At 52.0% G+C, this 17,541-nt stretch overlaps 8 protein-coding genes across 8 annotated transcripts; 3 read left to right on the forward strand and 5 right to left on the reverse strand.

Annotated features, from left to right (window-relative positions):
• Positions 1–233: 233 nt before the first annotated feature.
• Positions 234–6,853, reverse strand: V8C40DRAFT_79293 (glutamate synthase (NADH)). The gene is made up of 2 exons (XM_083223427.1): positions 6,591–6,853; positions 234–6,537 (listed from the first exon to the last, which is right to left on the reverse strand). The coding sequence occupies exons 1-2, from the start codon at positions 6,767–6,769 to the stop codon at positions 375–377; spliced, it is 6,342 nt and encodes a 2,113-aa protein (XP_083069477.1). The 5' UTR covers positions 6,770–6,853; the 3' UTR covers positions 234–374.
• Positions 6,854–7,651, reverse strand: V8C40DRAFT_79299 (uncharacterized protein). Its single transcript, XM_083223428.1, has one exon. It carries the CDS (start codon positions 7,427–7,429, stop codon positions 6,938–6,940), a length of 492 nt encoding a protein of 163 aa, XP_083069478.1. The 5' UTR covers positions 7,430–7,651; the 3' UTR covers positions 6,854–6,937.
• Positions 7,326–8,213, reverse strand: V8C40DRAFT_253838 (uncharacterized protein). The gene has a single exon (XM_083217706.1). The coding sequence runs from the start codon at positions 8,052–8,054 to the stop codon at positions 7,752–7,754; it is 303 nt and encodes a 100-aa protein (XP_083069479.1). The 5' UTR covers positions 8,055–8,213; the 3' UTR covers positions 7,326–7,751.
• An 889-nt stretch (positions 8,214–9,102) lies between these two features.
• On the forward strand, positions 9,103–10,455 carry V8C40DRAFT_253843 (uncharacterized protein). The gene has a single exon (XM_083217707.1). It carries the CDS (start codon positions 9,672–9,674, stop codon positions 10,017–10,019), a length of 348 nt encoding a protein of 115 aa, XP_083069480.1. The 5' UTR covers positions 9,103–9,671; the 3' UTR covers positions 10,020–10,455.
• V8C40DRAFT_253844 (uncharacterized protein) lies at positions 10,113–10,473 on the forward strand. The gene has a single exon (XM_083217708.1). The coding sequence runs from the start codon at positions 10,132–10,134 to the stop codon at positions 10,393–10,395; it is 264 nt and encodes an 87-aa protein (XP_083069481.1). The 5' UTR covers positions 10,113–10,131; the 3' UTR covers positions 10,396–10,473.
• Positions 10,474–12,752: 2,279 nt separating this feature from the next.
• Positions 12,753–13,538, reverse strand: V8C40DRAFT_269263 (uncharacterized protein; the record flags this gene model as incomplete). Its single annotated transcript, XM_083220064.1, has 3 exons — positions 12,753–12,773; positions 12,834–12,901; positions 13,034–13,538. The coding sequence occupies 3 exons, from the start codon at positions 13,536–13,538 to the stop codon at positions 12,753–12,755; spliced, it is 594 nt and encodes a 197-aa protein (XP_083069482.1).
• Positions 13,539–14,415: 877 nt separating this feature from the next.
• Positions 14,416–15,925, forward strand: V8C40DRAFT_253849 (Apc15p protein-domain-containing protein). The gene is made up of 2 exons (XM_083217709.1): positions 14,416–14,522; positions 14,582–15,925. Exons 1-2 carry the CDS (start codon positions 14,487–14,489, stop codon positions 15,701–15,703), a joined length of 1,158 nt encoding a protein of 385 aa, XP_083069483.1. The 5' UTR covers positions 14,416–14,486; the 3' UTR covers positions 15,704–15,925.
• On the reverse strand, positions 15,895–17,378 carry V8C40DRAFT_253851 (SNARE domain- containing protein). Its single transcript, XM_083217710.1, has 3 exons — positions 17,194–17,378; positions 16,703–17,030; positions 15,895–16,590 (listed from the first exon to the last, which is right to left on the reverse strand). Exons 1-3 carry the CDS (start codon positions 17,202–17,204, stop codon positions 16,384–16,386), a joined length of 546 nt encoding a protein of 181 aa, XP_083069484.1. The 5' UTR covers positions 17,205–17,378; the 3' UTR covers positions 15,895–16,383.
• Between the last annotated feature and the right edge of the window lie 163 nt (positions 17,379–17,541).

Here is a 17,541-nt window from a genome sequence, read left to right on the forward strand (position 1 = left end):
TATGGATAGAATATGAGAAGAGAATCATCAAGGAGGAATCGAGCAGAAACAAAGACAAAGTTCAATTGAGCCTGTCGGTAGCAATTGTGCCGAGTATAATCATCAATTGATAGCGTTAATCAAGCATTGTCTTCTGTATTACTTCGTACAGCAAGCAACATGTGAGAGGAACAGTACATGTGCGTTCACTTGATCAACACACAATTAGAAGAGAGCCGAGGCACACGGAAGACCTGACATAATGTTGTGGTATCATTGCTAGAGATATATATCTGAAAACTAGAAAAAGAAAAAGAAAAACATATATGCAAGCTACCAGCTACATGGCACATATTCAATAAAACACCACGCTTCATAACTCGTTCCATGCCCTTTTACTGAGCTGCAATCTTGGTGAAAATCTCCTGCGCAGTCCGCTTAACAATACCACCCGTCACCGGCAAGTTGGTGCAGGCCTCCAGGTACAAGTCCACCTCACGAGCTGCCATACGGCCTTCGTTGATGCCCCAAACGATGAGAGACTGGCCACGACGAGCATCACCGGCAGCGAAGACACCCTCCACATTGGTGCTGTACTTGCCAGGAGCAGTCTTGACGTTCTTGCGGGCGTCCTTCTCAATCTCGTCTCCGAGAACGCGAGCCTCGGGTCCCAAGAAACCCATAGCCAGCAGGACAAGGTCAGCGGGGAAGAATTGCTCAGAGCCCTCAACCTTCTTCATGTCCCAACCGCCACTGGGGTTCTTGGTCCATTCGACACGAACAGTGTTGATGCCCTTGACCTTGCCACTGCCATCGTCGATAAACTCCTCGGACATGATGCAGTACTCACGAGGATCCTTGCCGTCGTGCTGGCGGACCTCCGTGTGACCGTAGTCAACACGGTAGATACGGGGCCACTGGGGCCAAGGGTTGTCGTCGGCGCGCTCATCAGGAGGCTGAGGCAGCAGCTCAAAGTTGGTGACGGACTTGGCGCCGTGGCGGACCGAGGTACCAATGCAGTCGTTACCGGTATCACCACCACCAATGACAACAACGTGCTTGCCCTTGGCGGAGATGTAGGAGTTGTCAGCAAGCTGAGAGTCGAGGAGAGACTTGGTGTTCTTGTGAAGGAACTCCATGGCAAAGTGGATGCCCTCCAGGTTGCGTCCCTTGATAGGGAGGTCACGAGCAACAGTAGCACCGGTGGCAATGACGACAGCATCGTTGCTAGCCTTGAGATCAGCGAGCGAAGGCTGGCCCTCCGCACCGATGGCTACGCCTGTCTTGAACTCGATGCCCTCAGCGGCCATGAAGTCGGTTCGGCGCTTCACAATTCGCTTGTCCAACTTCATGTTGGGGATTCCGTACATCAAGAGGCCACCCAAGCGGTCGGCGCGCTCGTACAGGGTCACGCTGTGACCAGCTCGGTTGAGCTGATCAGCAGCAGCCAGACCGGCAGGACCAGATCCGATAATGGCAACCTTCTTGCCGGTGCGGACCTCTGGGACTCGGGGAACCATCCAACCCATCTCGAAACCACGGTCGATGATGGCGCACTCGATTGACTTGATGCCAACTGGGTCGCTGTTGATGCCCAAAACGCAAGCTCCCTCGCAAGGGGCGGGGCAGACACGACCAGTGAACTCGGGGAAGTTGTTGGTCATGAGCAGACGGTTGAGTGCATCCTTCCACTGGTTCTGGAACACAAGCTCGTTCCACTTAGGGATGATGTTGGAGATAGGGCAGCCGGTATCAGATTGGCAGAAGGGGACACCACAGTCCATGCAGCGAGCAGACTGGTACTTGAGCTCGTCCTCATCGAGGCGGGAGCTGATCTCGGCCCAATCCTTGGTTCGGGTAGCGACAGAGCGGTACTTCTCGGTACGACGAGCGTACTTCATGAAGCCCTTTGTCTTGTCGAGGACCAGAGCTCGCTTCTTCTTCTCGGCAGAGCTATCTCCAATAGCCTCCTCCATGTCCTGAAGCTTAGCGGCCTTGTCATCCTTCTTGCCGTGCACACTAGAAATCACGGGAAGGTTGTACTCAGCACGCTTGGCTTCGGCGGCCTTGGCAGCCTCCTCTTCCAGGACGCGCTTGTAATCTGTAGGGAGAACCTTGACGAATCGAGGCAGAGCACGGTTGAAGTCGACAAGGATGCGTGCGGCTCGCTCAGATCCAGTGTAGTGGTGGTGATCCTCGATGAGGCCGCGAACGTAGGCAATCTCAGCGGGATCCTCAAGAGGACCGTACTCAACCATTTCGGTGTTGAGCTTAGAAATGAAGTCCTTCTTCATGTCGAGTACATATGCAATACCACCAGACATACCGGCAGCAAAGTTACGGCCAGTGCTACCCAGGATAACAATTCGTCCACCAGTCATGTACTCGCATCCGTGGTCACCAACACCCTCGACAACGGCCGTAGCACCAGAGTTACGGACGGCGAATCGCTCAGCAGCAACACCACGGAAGAAGCATGTTCCGGCTGTCGCGCCGTACAAGCAGACATTGCCAATCAGAATATTCTCTTCGGCCTTGAACACGGCAGAACGAGGTGGGTAGACAATCAGACGACCGCCAGACAGACCCTTGCCGACGTAATCGTTGGAGTCACCCTCCAGTTCGAGAGTGATACCAGGTGCAAGGAAAGCACCGAAAGATTGACCGGCAGATCCCTTGATGTTGACATGAACGGTGTCGAGCGGCAGACCCTCTCCGCCATATCTCTTCGAGATTTGGTAAGAGAGCGAGGTTCCCATTGCACGATCGGTGTTGACAATGTCACACTCAATTCGAGAGGGAAGGCCCTTGTCGAGAGTCAACTCAGCCTCGGAAATCAGCTTGTTGTCCAATCGAACATAGAGCTTGTGGTCCTGCTTGCGGACGTTGAACGTAGCAACGCCGGGTCGGAGTCTATGGGCAGGGGTCAAGAGCAGAGACAGGTCAATGTTGGCAGTCTTCTTAGTGCGCAGATCGTCTCGCATCTTGAGGACTTCGACACGGCCAACCATCTCGTTAATAGTTCGGAAACCCAGCTTAGCCATGATGGCTCGGAGCTCGTTGGCTACATAGTAGAAGAAGTTGATGACGTGCTCAGGGGTACCAGTAAACTTCTTGCGAAGCTCGGGATCCTGGGTAGCGATACCAACAGGGCAGGTGTTCAGATGGCATTTGCGCATCATGATGCAGCCCATGGCAATCAGAGGAGCGGTAGCGAAACCCCACTCTTCGGCACCCAGCAGACACGCAATAGCGACATCTCGGCCTGTTCGGAGCTGGCCGTCAGTCTGCACCACGACACGGCCACGCAAGTCGTTGAGAACCAAAGTTTGGTGAGTCTCTGCAAGACCCAGCTCCCAAGGGAGACCGGCATACTTGATACCAGTCCATCGAGAAGCACCAGTGCCACCATCGTGTCCAGAGATCAAGATGTGATCAGCCTTGGCCTTGGCCACACCAGAGGCGACAATACCCACACCGACTTCAGACACAAGCTTGACAGACACGCGAGAACGAGGGCTCGAGCACTTCAAGTCGTAGATCAGCTGCTTAAGATCTTCGATGGAGTAAATGTCGTGGTGAGGAGGAGGCGAGATGAGACCGACACCAGGGGTAGAGTGTCGAGTACGAGCGATGGACTTGGAGACCTTGTGTCCAGGAAGCTCACCACCCTCACCGGGCTTGGCACCCTGTGCCATCTTGATCTGGAGCTCATCAGAGTCAGCGAGATAGGCAGAAGTGACACCAAATCGTCCAGAAGCGACCTGCTTGATAGCAGAGCGCATCGTGTCGCCGTTAGCCTGGCGCTCTGATCGCTCGGGGTCTTCACCACCTTCACCGGTATTGGACTTGCCACCCAATCGGTTCATGGCGACAGCGAGGGTAGAGTGAGACTCCATCGAGATGGAACCGTACGACATGGCACCAGTGCAGAAGCGTCGGACGATGTCAGTCCAAGGTTCGACTTGGTCGATGGGGACTGGGTTGCAATCATCAAACTTGAAGTCTAACAGACCACGCAGGGTGCAAGACTTGATCTGCTCGTACTCGCTTCGCGAGTAGGCCTCGTAGGACTTGTCGTTCTTGGCGCGAACTGCGTCTTGGAGGTTGGCAATGGCAGTTGGGTCGTTGACGTGAGCCTCGCCACCGTCGCGCCAGTGGTATTCACCGGATTCTGGGAGGGCTTTGATGCCAACAGTGTAGCGTGAAGGGAATCCGAGCTCGTGGAAGCGGAAAGCGTCTTCGGCGATGAGCTCAAAGGTAAGACCCTGGATACGCGAAGCTGTGCCCCTAAAGCATCTCTCAACTACCGTCTCATCGAGGCCAAGAGCTTCGAAGATCTGGGCACCCTTGTAAGAAGCCAGAGTAGAAATACCCATCTTGCTCATGACCTTGAGGATACCACCATCGCAAGAGTGCTTGTAGTTGCGGATGAGGTCGTCGTCGGACAACTTCTTCTTGAGAAGGCCCTCTCTGCTGAGCTTGAGGATGCACTCCATGGCGAGGTAAGGGTTAATAGCATCTGCACCGTAGCCGAGCAAAACACACATGTGGTGGACCTCGCGGGCTTCAGCGGTCTCGACCACCAAGGCGGCCATTGATCGCCACTTGTTGCTGACGAGGTGGTGGTGGACCATACCAGATGCCAACAAAGCAGACACAGCAATACGATCGGCAGAGGTTCCTCGGTCGGACAAAACGATGACACGGTCACGCGCCTCAATAGCCGCCGTAGCTTCCTTGCAAATCTCATCCAGATGCTTCAAGTAACCCTGAACTCCCTCAGACTTGGGGTAAGTCAAGTCAATTGTCTTGACGGTCCACTCGGGGTGGATGGATGACATGTTCTTGATAGCGTTGAACTCGGGGATGGACAGAATAGGGCTAGGAAGGAGAAGGCGGCCACATTGGGAAGCATCCATCTCCAAAAGGTTACCTTGGGGCCCAACATAGCACTCCAATGACATGACAATGGATTCTCTGATGGGGTCAATGGGAGGGTTGGTAACCTGCGCAAAGAGCTGTCGGAAGTATTCGTAGAGGAGTCGTGGGGAGTCAGTCAAGCAGGCCAGAGGAGCATCGTTACCCATGGAACCCAGGGCCTCCTTTTCGTCGGCAGCCATGGGGGCAAGAAGCAAGCTGACCTGCTCATGAGTGTAGCCAAAAGAGAGCATCAAGGGGTCTTCCTGGAAGCGAGAAGCATCGGGCTTGGGGGCCAGATCAAGCTTAGCCTCCAGGGTCTCCAGAACCTTGGGCATAGTGATCAATTCGCTGTCAAGCCATGAGCGGAAGTCGTATCTGTTTGCAACGGCAGCCTTGAGCTCTGCATCGTCGATGATTCGTCCAGCTTGTGTGTCAACCAGCAGCATCCTACCGGGCTGCAGTCTGCCCTTCTGGACAACAGACTCGGGCTCAACGGGAATGGTACCGACTTCAGAGGCGCAAATGATTCGGTCATCATCCATGACGTAGAATCGGCAAGGTCGCAGACCGTTTCTGTCCAGGTTGGCACCGCAGTAACGACCATCGGCAAAAGTGAAGAGAGCAGGGCCATCCCAAGGCTCCATTTGGCAAGCAGCCCATTCGTAGAATGCGGCCTTCTTGGGGTCCATAGTGTCATTGCCTTGCCAAGCTTCGGGAACCATGAGCATGACTGCTTCGGGCAGAGAGAGCACGCCATTGATGGTGAGCAGCTCGAGGACGTTGTCAAAGGCGGCCGAATCGGATCCACCATCCTCAACAATGGGGTACATCATCTCCAACTCCTCCTTGAAAATGTCAGATTGCATCACACCCTCACGAGCACGCATCCAGTTCTTGTTTCCTCGCAGCGTGTTGATTTCACCGTTGTGGGCAGCCCATCGCAGCGGCTGAGCACGATCCCATGACGGGAACGTGTTTGTGGAGAAACGGGAGTGAACAAGAGCGAAATGAGCCTCATAATCAGCGTTGACCAGATCGTGATAGTATGAGTACACCTGCACAGGGGCAAGCTGTCCCTTGTAAACAATGTTCTTGTTTGATAGAGAGCACAGGTAGAACCAGTTGTGAAGGCCAATGGTGTGAGTGGCGCGTTTTCGAAGCACATAAAGCTGTCGCTCAAAGTGTCGCTCGTTGAACTGAGCTGGGTCGGTGACCTCTGGGGCATTGCCAGTGCCGTATGCGGAGGCAAGGACAATGAAGGGCTGGGCAATGATGGGCTCGCGGGACTTGGCGGCGGGACCAAGCAAGCTGGAGTCAACGGGAGGCCGTCGCCATCCCAGAACCCGCAAACCCAACGATTCAGCAACATCTTCCAGTTGCCTCTTGGACTCTTCAAAGGTCTCTTCGTCGGGCTTGAAGAACAGGTTTCCTACAGCATACTGACCCAGAGGAGGCAGTTTAATGTTCTCCTCTCGCTCGAAGTTCTTGATAAAGAACTTGTGTGGGATGGATGTCATAACACCAGCTCCGTCACCATCTCGGGCGTCGGATCCCACAGCACCACGATGGGTCATGTTGCACAGTAGGTTTCGTGCATCACTGACAATTTTGTGGCTAGGCTTGCCCTTGATATGGCTATGATTTTCGAGTCAGTATCACCATATTATGCAATTGTACGAGCAACTTACCAAGCAAAGCCTACACCACAAGCATCCTTTTCGTAAGAAGGGTCATACAGACCCTGCTTCACGGGCAGGGCACCAGCCCATGAGTCATTGTTGGCCGCCTGATACTCATACGGGTGGTATTCCTCTTTTTCAGCGTCAATTTCAATTTGTCGGTCGTCGAAATCCTCGAGATAGCCCATGCTAGGCGAGGATCCGTTGATAATTGTTGGTCTGGTACGATTGAAGGAGAGTCCGTAGGCAAAAGCGTTCGCAATTTGGCAGAAGCTATGCCGCGGCTATCGAATCGTAGCTGTGTGACGACAGAAGATTATATCTGCGCTCAACACAGACCTAGATAAGGAATTCAGTCAATATCTGGATGATCTGCACAAGCTATCGGCGGGGATGAAGAAAGAAACTGAGAGATGACCGCGTAATAGAAGAAGCGAAAAATAAGCTTGTGCGTGCGGGGAAATTAGGGATGGAAAGAATATCAGACGAGACGAGTTGGAAGGTCCAAGATAGTGACAGACCATCTCCGCCGCTGCCGAACTGTCATCACTCGATGAGGTGCACACCAGCCAGAAAAGACCAGACCAGACGGGAAGCTTGTCGCACGAGGCAGGGCTGCAAACGCTGAGGCGAGAGCCGGTAACAGCGGGTGGGGGCCCTAGCTGGATGCTGCAGGGGGGGCTTGTCTCACTGTGACTTAGCACTCGCAGCCCTAAGCCCCAGCGGATGGCCCTCCATTGCCAATTCCAATTTTTAAGCGTTTGCGCGCCCAACAGCATGTGAGACGATGACGCTCGTGGTCGGGAATTTCCCCCACGATGCCCCTCATGCCCACAAAAACAGGCCATTTGCGTCCGCTTGGCGCCCGAGTCTTTGGCCGGTCTAAGAGCCCTTGCACTCGACAGCAATTATTGCTGCACGTCGCCGTCATCGGCAGAGAGGCGAATTGGCGCGGCTGGTGACAATATTGCAATTCCCCCTTCCTTTTGTGCTTAGAGCGTACAAGAAAAGAGTATTGCATAATATTGCACTTTGCGGCATCATACGGAGCACATATTCGCCAGGCTTGGACTCAGCCATGAGAGAGTTTCAAGCGCGGGGCAAGGCGAGAGCTGGACGAGCGTAACAAGAGCCAACGGACGAGAGCATATTTGCCCCCCTCAAATTGCCTCAGATCGTCCAAACTCCCATTCCACAGCTTTTTTTCTCCTCTCTTCGGCAGTCGTGGCCTTCGATCTCAATTGAGTTCAAGCAGCGCCTATCATCGTGGGAGGTGGCAAGTTGGTTATGAGCTATCCGCGGAAGCCGCCAGAATCCTGATAACCTCGGCGACTTTTCGATTCCCCCATCTCGAAAATAGAGTTGGCACCGGCAGACATCCATATGAATCCCGTGTGTTTCTGGCTTTTCGCACGCACTTGCTTTTGGGGTAAGGAGGCTAAGGGACGGGAATTGGGGGCAGGTCGAAATCATTTTGCGGGAGAAGGGGAGTGACAACCGTCAGCTTCGAATGACTTACAGGCTTATGATGTTCTTTTGGTATCAAGGAGGCGCTTTGCGCTCTGGTATATGAACAAGAAGCCACGAAGGGGAGCAGCAAGAGGGAGTAAAGGTAAAAAAAAGGAAGAAAAAGTGAAGCAGAGCCAGAGGGGGAGGGAGGGCAGAGGACAGCTTTTATTATAGAGACGGAGGCGCCCGTCCGTCTCCAGTTGCCCGGCGTGCCCCCATCAGAGAGCATCTCTTCAAGCGCAGGTCTCTGCCAAGCCATGGATCTCTCAAGAAAGTGGTCCGAGCAGAGAGTGTCGGCCACGAAAAGAAAAAAAAAAGTCCACTGGCTCGCAACTTTACCAGGATACTGGTCTAAAGTTGCAACCGACAGTGGGGGGCGTTGAGCATGGCGCAACACCAAACGCCTGAAATGCGGCGCTCTGACTGGTGCAACGCCTCCAGGCTAGAGACGAACTCCCAGGCATTTCCTGCGGACCGATCTGCCCCTCCGTTGATGGCCCCAGCCTGAAGCACATGTCAGAAAACACCGCAAGCTCCGGGGGGTGTGCCAAAGGCAATTTCCGTATATGTTTCGTCGAATCTCAACTTGCAAAGTATGGGGACGCGGGATGGGGGGTTTCATTCGTCGTCGTACATGTGCGGCGCCGATGCGCGGAGGCAAAGGCCCTGTCCAGCCTGCAATTCTCGTCTCACTGATGTCAGTCCAAGCTGTCTTGAAGGGGAAGACGCCGCACTAGTCTCGGGGTCCTGACATGGGCGCTGCCTGGATGAGGCCCTACTTTTCCATACTAGACCAGTAGTTCAAGCGCAAGCATGGAGGTTTGTACGAGTATTGCCGTGTTGGTTGACGAAGCACGCATCTGATGGATCTCCGGCAAGGCACGTCATCCCTCCCACCTCTGCAAGACGGAGAAGGCCCTCGGTTGTAACAGCGAGCCAATTGCTCAGCATCTGTTTCATTTCTCAGACCCGGTCCTCTCCGACCAACAGGCGTGTAGTCGGAATTAGATGAAGCTCTCGCGGGCCTGTGCCAGAGCGCTGTACGTAATGGGCCTCAGGCAACATCGCTGACTTATCCAGACTTTCCCAATTAGGCTATCGATTACCCTCAAAAACAATATTATTACCCCCATAAAACCTTCCCATTACCCCCAGGAAACTCACAGCTGTATTCACATTACCCTCATATTACCTGCAAGAAACTGAAAATTTTCGTCCAGCGGAGCGCACGGCGTTGAGGACAACATGGCCGCATGGAGGGCAATTTCCGTCAGTCTCTAGTCTGCAATGGATGCGAGCAACAATTCAGCTGTGCCAAGGCAGCTTTCCAATTCCGTCGCTTCTTCTTGCAACCGCCGGCCTTGTCCACCTCATGCAGATGCCCCTCCTTTATTTTCGCCTCATCGCCTGCTGTCACAGTAATATGCTACGACTAATTCCCAGCCCTCTGGTTGGCTCCGGGCGGCTGACGCTCATCTCAGCCTATCTCGATGACTAGAGACAGGCTTATCCAGTCGTCGAGAGAAATTCGGTTTGCAACACGCTTTGTGTAAGAGAAATCTGGGAGCTAATAATGCCCGAATGCGGCAGGGTATCCCATCAAACCCCACAGCATCTCTGCTATTGTGCAAGGATTATCCCTACACACCAGGTAGGCCCTGCGACCGATGCACACGAGGATCTGTGGCTGACGGCTTGGAGCTTAGCATAGCTACCAATCAAGACCAGCCTTTTCCAAATCCTGACCCCTGCGTGGCCGATGTCGCGCTCAAGCTTCGACGCCAGCGAGGCATGCTCTTGAAGGACGGGGGGACCCTAAAATGCCACCAAGCCATTTGGCGTCTGGAGAGCCGGAGCCAAGGTGACAGAGAAATCGAATTCAGCGCCGTTTTGATTTATCCAAAAGGCGCCATTGCGAGACTACTGTAACAAGGGACAATGAGATACAGCCGTACACAATCTCGGAGACACGGCAGCCCTCGCGACCTGGCACATGGGCGACCAGCCTGTGTTGCTTGTCCTCGTCATAGCCACACGTGCCATGGCCACTCACTGTTGCTCGACATGCCTAAACAGAAAGGTCGGTTGCAGTGTCCAGCTGCAAGATGGACAAGATGAGGATGCAGAACCGGGGTTGGGCATGCGCGGACGATGCAGACAGCAGCCGGGGGTGCTGGGCCGCAGATTGCTTTTATGGATTTTGCCCGCGCCAGCGGCGCCATGCTTGTATTCACAGCGACGAGACCAAACGGGAGAGCACCCATCTCGAACAAGAGTCGTTCTAGGAAACCTCTTCGGCCAATAACGCACAAGGCCCCGACACCCGCAGCCTGCACGAAGAGGAGAGACACGATTTCTGGTGACCCTACTTTTGCGATGCACCCCCCCTTTGATCCATTATTGCCTGTTTATAAGGGACACAACGTATCCGTACCTCCTCGGCCCATCTGCGCGTGGTGGTACTTCGGCGTTGTTCAGTCAAAAAATCGACATCATAAAACTGGCGCCTGCAGCCAATCAGCATCCCGGCCACTGGCTACTTGTCCTTATCTCAGGCCAACCAAGATTGCCGGCCCGTCGCCCGAACCTTTAACGCTACAGATAGCGGCAGTAAATAGCCTGGGGCTACCTGGCGCTGATACGAGCCATCTCGCCACAAAGGCAGATGGTCTCGGTTTGAGGGTCCATGGTCCATGGTCCATGGTTGCACTCACACAAGGCATGGTGACATCCGAAATGAGGTGATGGCCCTGCTACTTGCACGTACTCGTTACGAGCAGGTACCCCAAAGATGCTACCAGCCGTGCTCCTACAGAGTTCATATAGAATTTACGTCTCCATATGGGGCTTTACTTTTAGTACGACTTCGCTGTACAGCTCCAAGACAAGAAAAGGGTACAAATACTTTTGAGGAAACACAAAGACTAACGGCCACAGGGTGCGCCATCTTTCGCCTCATGGCTCACTACCAGCCCAAACAAATGGGCCAATTTCCATCTGAGGCAATATTTGTTGTATTTTCTGGCAATTTGGAACGTCCTAATTTAACCACACCAAAATCCACTCCGCACATGCATTATGCTTCTTTGTCAGGATAAAATGCAACGGCGCCTATTCCTTCCGTTGTCGACTCCTAATTAACCAGGGCCTATTTTCCCGAGCCAGATGGCGGGGCCGGGGGGGTGTGTGGCGTGGCCTTGTTCCAGATCACTGGTGAATGCATCACAGATTGGTGAGGGCCTCGGGGCCTCGTAGTAGAATCTTATAAATACCAACAGGGAGAAGCCTCTCGGCGGCGGCAGCGCTGCGTGAGACGGAGCAGCAAGAAGTCAGCTACGACATTACGCCAATGTGATGGATGACTCGACCGAAGTCGGTCCTCATGCTGCTGCTTGAACCGACTCGAAGCTGTTGAACCCTGTCATCAGCTCTTCAACCCTTACAGCCGGGTTGAAATATCTGCCGCTTACAGTTCTGTGCAGCCGTTTACGGAGGACACAAGCAAAGCTCTACGGAGAGAATGACATGTGCCTGATTTCGCTGAGGATGCTGACAAAAGGGGAGTTTAGAGAACCGGCCGGTATTAGGGCATCTTCACTTTCGGACGGATGATTACTCGGCTTTTACTACTTTATATCCATCTATCACATCCTGTTTTTGGTACTATGCCGACGACGTTGCAGACGAACTCCCGATGGTTACAACTAGGGCGCGGCTCAATACGCTGTTGCTCACCGAAGACGGAGCATGAGTACTACCCCCCATGTTACAGCTTTCCACAGTAGGGAAAATGAGGATGGGGGTACATTGGCATTCCGAAAACTCCCGATATCCACCCAGGCTCTGGTCACTTTGTCTCTCAACGTGCCAAGAAGAATGAACGCACAAAAGACCCTGAATAGCTTTTTATTGTTTGTGCCTCATCGTTCGATTGACATCTGAGTCATCCCAGAAAGCCTCCGATGGATATCCCTTTTTGGCCTTGCAGCCACAATCCCTGCATGGCTTGAGGGTGGCTGCCGATTGTGGCGAACAGGATGGATGAGGAGCTACACCAAGCCCTTTGGACGTCGCTATTATCATGTTTACTTTCTGTAGCATTGCTCGTAGATGATCCGTCAAATTGTGTTAATACACTTTAGGGACGAAGCGCGGAATAATTTGTGCGTAAATATGTGTGCCGGTAGTTATTTTGGGAATGTTTATCCTGAACTCCAGCGACTGCGTGAAGTTTGAGCGTCAAACCCAGATTTGAAGGAAAACTATTTATTTACTAGTATCTCCAGGTAGTAAGATAGGCAATAAGTAAATGTATACATTAGAGGTGCATATCCAATTCTTGAAGTATCTGCTACTACTCTATTTGGCTAGTATACAGTATTACTTCTGATGCGGGATGATGAATGGCAAAATTGGCATCTTGACGTGTGGTCGTAGTGTATGCATTATTGAGTGCAGGATATGCGAGAGAGTGATCGAGTAGAAGATGCCGAGGAGGAGGTGTCGTAGAACAAACAATCCAACAAATAAATAAACAAATAATCAAAAAGACATGGTCGATTTCGTGGCTTCCGCCGTATTGATCGATCATTTGTGAGTTTTTTCCCTTAATGCTCCTTGCCGTGATATATAAAAAAGGAGGGGAGATGTTTATGTTCTTCCTCAAAGAAGACCCCTTCTGGACTATGTTTTCATTTGCAGTTAGAACCGAGTGTGAATGTTGATTCATTAGAATTAACTTACCAGATATTTCCAGATCATCGTTATTGTCGCATCCGGTAAAGTACTGATATCAAAAACGAATTCACCAGCTTCAAACAAGTTAGTTATTATAGTTCCAAGCGAAAGCAAGAACATAGCGGTTGGATAAGTTGCAAAGGAAACAGGGTGTTTTGGCAAAATAAAAAAAAGTCAAGGGAAACATTACAGAGGCCAGAACTTACTTTCATATAAATCATCTTTGATCTTTGCATTTGGGCCCTTATACATTTGAACCAGACCAATGACGTACATCGCATCATGATGATCCTCAAGCTCCTCGAGAATCTCGCTAATCTTCATGCGGTCGGACTTTGGGGAGTACTCCTGGGTCTGCCGATCAAGGTATTCCTCGTACCTCCGCATCAGCGCGTCAGGCAGGGCGGGAGTTTCTGAAGAATCTTCCTCGGGTGTAGAGGATCGTGAAGAATATTCTCCAGGTGTAGAGGATCGTGAAGAATATTCTCCAGGTGTAGAGGATCTTGAATCTTCCACAGGTGTGGAGGCTCGTGAAGAATATTCCATAGATGTGAAGGGCATCGAAGAATCCTCCATAGGTGTGGAGGGCATTGAATCATCCCCCACAGGGGTAGAGGGCATGGAAGAATAAGAATCTTCCACGAGGGTAGAGGGCATTGAAGAGTAAGAATTTTCCACAGGTGTGGAGGGTCGTGAATTCGCGTCTGCCATGTTGGTCTATGGGATTTGTTGTGGTAAACAAAAAGAAAATCAACAATAGTGGTAATAGCAAAGACAAAGGTGGCGGTTGGAGGATCGATGTTGTTTTGAACGGCTTGAAAGCGAAGAGAAATATAGTAAGAGCTTTGAAGAAGAATGAATCTAGAGAGGAAATTCCGGGGGAAGGGGGGATTTATATAGGTAAACAAACAGGAAGAGAAAAGCAAAACTTAGATCAGGATTGGCAACGTATAAGCCTTGTCCAGAATCATCCACTGATTTCGAGAAGAGGACAGAGAAAAATGTATCTTTGAGCGGACAAGACGATATAAAGCATATTACGAAGTCAAACTGAACCATGGCGGCGATGAGACTTTTGGAGCTACTGTTTGGTAAACAAATAGCGGTATACAAAGCATTGGATGCCCGTATAAACAAGCTCTGCTTTGCCTGTGAAGAAGACTCAAAGAGGAGTGCGAGATACATTGTAAGGTTTTACTATCTCCCATAGGAAACTTACACTAGATAACGCTGTTGACTGCAGTGCATCACTGGCTGATATGTCTCTGCGGATCTCGTAGATTGTGTTTATATAAGAGGTTCTGCCCCCGACTTTGCGATAGATAACTTAGACTTTTCACCAATCCATTATTACACCTTACCTACACATCTCAATAAGGGCTACTGAATTCAAGATCAGAGGACTTCCAATACGGAGAATCAAGTCAACCCTCCATACGCTGTGTAATAGGCGTCAAGTTCATCCTCATAGGCTGGTTGCCCGGTGATTATCGTGCGCGCCTAACCGTAGACGCCATAAGCGCCGTGCGGGTCTTGGGCCAATAACAGTCCCCAGCCCAGCCGTCTTATCAACAAATAACCCACACCTCTTAGACCTCATCATCACAAGCTCTACCATTGACATTGACAGCATCAGGACCTGCGCGGTCATGCTCTCCAATGTTTGCGACACTCCCAGATTTTACGCCGCGAGATGTAAGAATGCCTTTGACTATTAGCCGTGCTCAAAAGCCACTAGCTGACTCGGGATTTAGTCGCACACTCTGTGGTACTCGTCTTCTAGGAATCCCTTCATCCCCCCAGGCCCTGTCGATAGCCTACATGCAGATCCGAATAATGGCCACCATGGACCGACGCATTCGCGCCAGCGCGGGCAGATGCTGGAGCGAACGCAGCTTGCGCGCCTTGCCGCAGATGAGCATAAGATGCAGCGACGCCGAATGAATGTACAGAACTTTGGCAGCACTTGGCTAAAACCTCCTGGAGTACCTAAGACCTTGCACCAGATGCGGGAGGAGAAGCGTGAACAAGAAGAGCACCAGGAAGCTATGCGACGAGAGCAACTTGCTCAGGAGCTGGCGGAAGCCGAGGGTGGTGGCACGATGGATGACGGCATGATGGATGACGTACAGCTCGATGGGGCACAAGATCTGGACGACGAAATCCCAGATGCAGACGACGACGGCTTTGATCCAAGCAGCGACGATAGCGAGGATGATGAAAACGAAGACGAGGAGAATGAAGATGAAGATGATGACGAAGAGGCAGCAAGAGAAGCAGAGGCAGATCAAGAAGCTCTACGAGAGGCATTGGAGCATGCCCGAATGAGAATGACGGACGACGCGTTCCGGGAAGCCCTTATCCGCGGTGACCCGGAAGCGGATGGCAGCGTATACGGCGATGGTGAAGAATTGGAAGACGAGGATCGAGAACAGGTACTCGACGAGGATGACTTTGGCTACGATGGGAATCTAGACGATGGCATGGCTGGTGACATGGATGCCGATCTCGATGAGGATATCCCCGAGGCTGAGGACGGCGGGTACGAGCACACCGACTCTGAGGCCGATATCAGCAGCATCACCCGAGTTGGAGAGCAAACCTATGAAGACGAAGATGTGGACGTGAATGTGGACGAGGACGAAGAAGGTGAAGGTGATACCACCGACACACACGACCTCAGCTTCGTGCCGGCGCGCGCTACACCCCTCGCAGCCCCTCCGTCCCCCACGTTGCCACGCCATTCGGGCTTCCGCACGGGTCCCCGCCCAAGCATCGATCTGAGTGCATTGCTGTCGCAGGACGAGAGCAGCATCATGATGATGGAAAGTAGCCCTGCGGTGATGATGAGGAGAAGGCCAGGTCAGAGGAAGTAGGTGTTTTTTGGTGTTGTGTGGAGAGGAAACATAGCTTAGATACCCCCCGTTTTTAGAGCTTTCTCAAGGACGAATTAGATGAAGCACCAGCCTGTATACGAAGACTGGTGGCATAATGCCTTTGATATCACATAGAAGGAATGCAAATGACCGAAGCAGTGCGTTCGTTGATAGAAGGACGGATCAAAATGTGAAAAAGAATAACAGCTAGTAGTAAGCCTGATAATGATATTAAAACATTTATATAAATAGCCTTTGCCTGTATCAAGAGTAAAAAAACAAAACCACTCACTTTGATTTCGTAGCCAAAGACAAACTCCTCTTCCCTGTTTTCTCCCCATTTAGGCAACCCATGTATCCATTTGTGGGGGAGAAAATGAGGTGACTGAGGAACAACAAACACCCAAAACGCCAGCCCAAGATGCATCTTGTACAAATATTGTGGCCTAGAACACGAAGCGAAAGCGCGTATGGTTTCCGCCGCAGCCGCCAGCCAAGAATCATCGGTCATTATAGCAAAGAAAGAATTCGGACAAGTCCGAAACAGCAAAAAGCCGGATGATGAAGGAATATACATCGTAGCGAACAGAAAGAAAAGATCAACATCATTCTATCGTATCTCTTCGTGAAAGGCCAGTGAAAAAAGATAATAAGTCAAAATATCTTCCGGGTGGGTTCGTTTAGAACAGCCAGACGTATATGAAGAGCATGGCGACGGCGAAGAAGAAGAGCAGCCACCACTTCCAGCTGACGCCGCTGCGCTGGGCCATGATGAGCATGCGGTTCATGGTGCCGCGGAGGCGCATGCGCGTCGAGTCAAAGGTGTCGTTCATCTTCTCGGCGAGGGCGGTGGATTCGCGAATTTCGTCGCCGATGGCAGCCGTCATCTGTATTTGCGCGCGCTCCGAGTTAGCTTTGACCTTTGTGTATCCCCTGTTTGTCTCCCTTCCCTTTCGCGACGAGGTAAGGGGGGGTATGCGAAGGATGCGCCCGACTTACGTCTTTGAGGACCCTGACTTTGCCCAGAATGCCCGAAACCTGCTCGTCGTTTTGGCTCTCCAGCTCATTCAGCACCGCGTCGCTGTACTGCCCCTTCTTGTTGGGCGTCGCAGTTCGGTACGAGTTAGAGGGCGATCCGGCGTCGCCGTAGCCATTGCCCATTGAAGGAGAGTATCCTCCATTGCCGCTGTAGCCGTAACCTCCTCCATAGCCGGCGTTGGGCGAGGGAGACGGACTGGGTCTCGTTCGCTGTGACTGGTCGCCGCCGTTGTATCCCGCAAAGAGCATGCTGCGGGAGTCGCGCTGGTGAAGTGACGAGGCTCCGAATCTGTATTTCGGTTCAAGAATGGTTAGCCGTCTGCTCTGGCATCGCGGATTGCCTCCCAGGACGACGGCGCGACGTGGGAATCATCGAGCGCGCGCATCGCCGAATGTTTGCCTCTGCAGCTGGAATGGTCGAATAGGGTAGGTTGAATTCAAGGATCACTCACCTTTGCGACATGATGAGAATGGAATAAGCAAGAACCACAAAATAAAAAACAAAGAAGCCGATAAATTAAAAGGGGTGTTGTATGAAGAGAATGAAGAAGGCGTTTTAGTGTCGAGAAGAAAATGCCCCTTGGAGGAAGTTGAAATATTCCATGCAGCAGATTTATGGCTTAGGTGGTCTTGACCATAATCTGTTAAGAAGTGGCGTTAGCAACTTTTTTGGAGGTTAGGGGGAGTACGTACCCAGCCATTGTGGCGGCTAAAGCCAACCAGCGCTGCTGTGGCTTGTTCTTGGACGGGGATCATTGTGCAAATAATAGGCATTCCGATAGATGATCCAAATTCCGATA

This window comes from Trichoderma camerunense (genome assembly GCF_050948025.1).
Source record: "Trichoderma camerunense strain CBS 138272 chromosome Unknown V8C40scaffold_18, whole genome shotgun sequence".
Classification (NCBI taxonomy): Eukaryota; Fungi; Ascomycota; class Sordariomycetes; order Hypocreales; family Hypocreaceae; genus Trichoderma; species Trichoderma camerunense.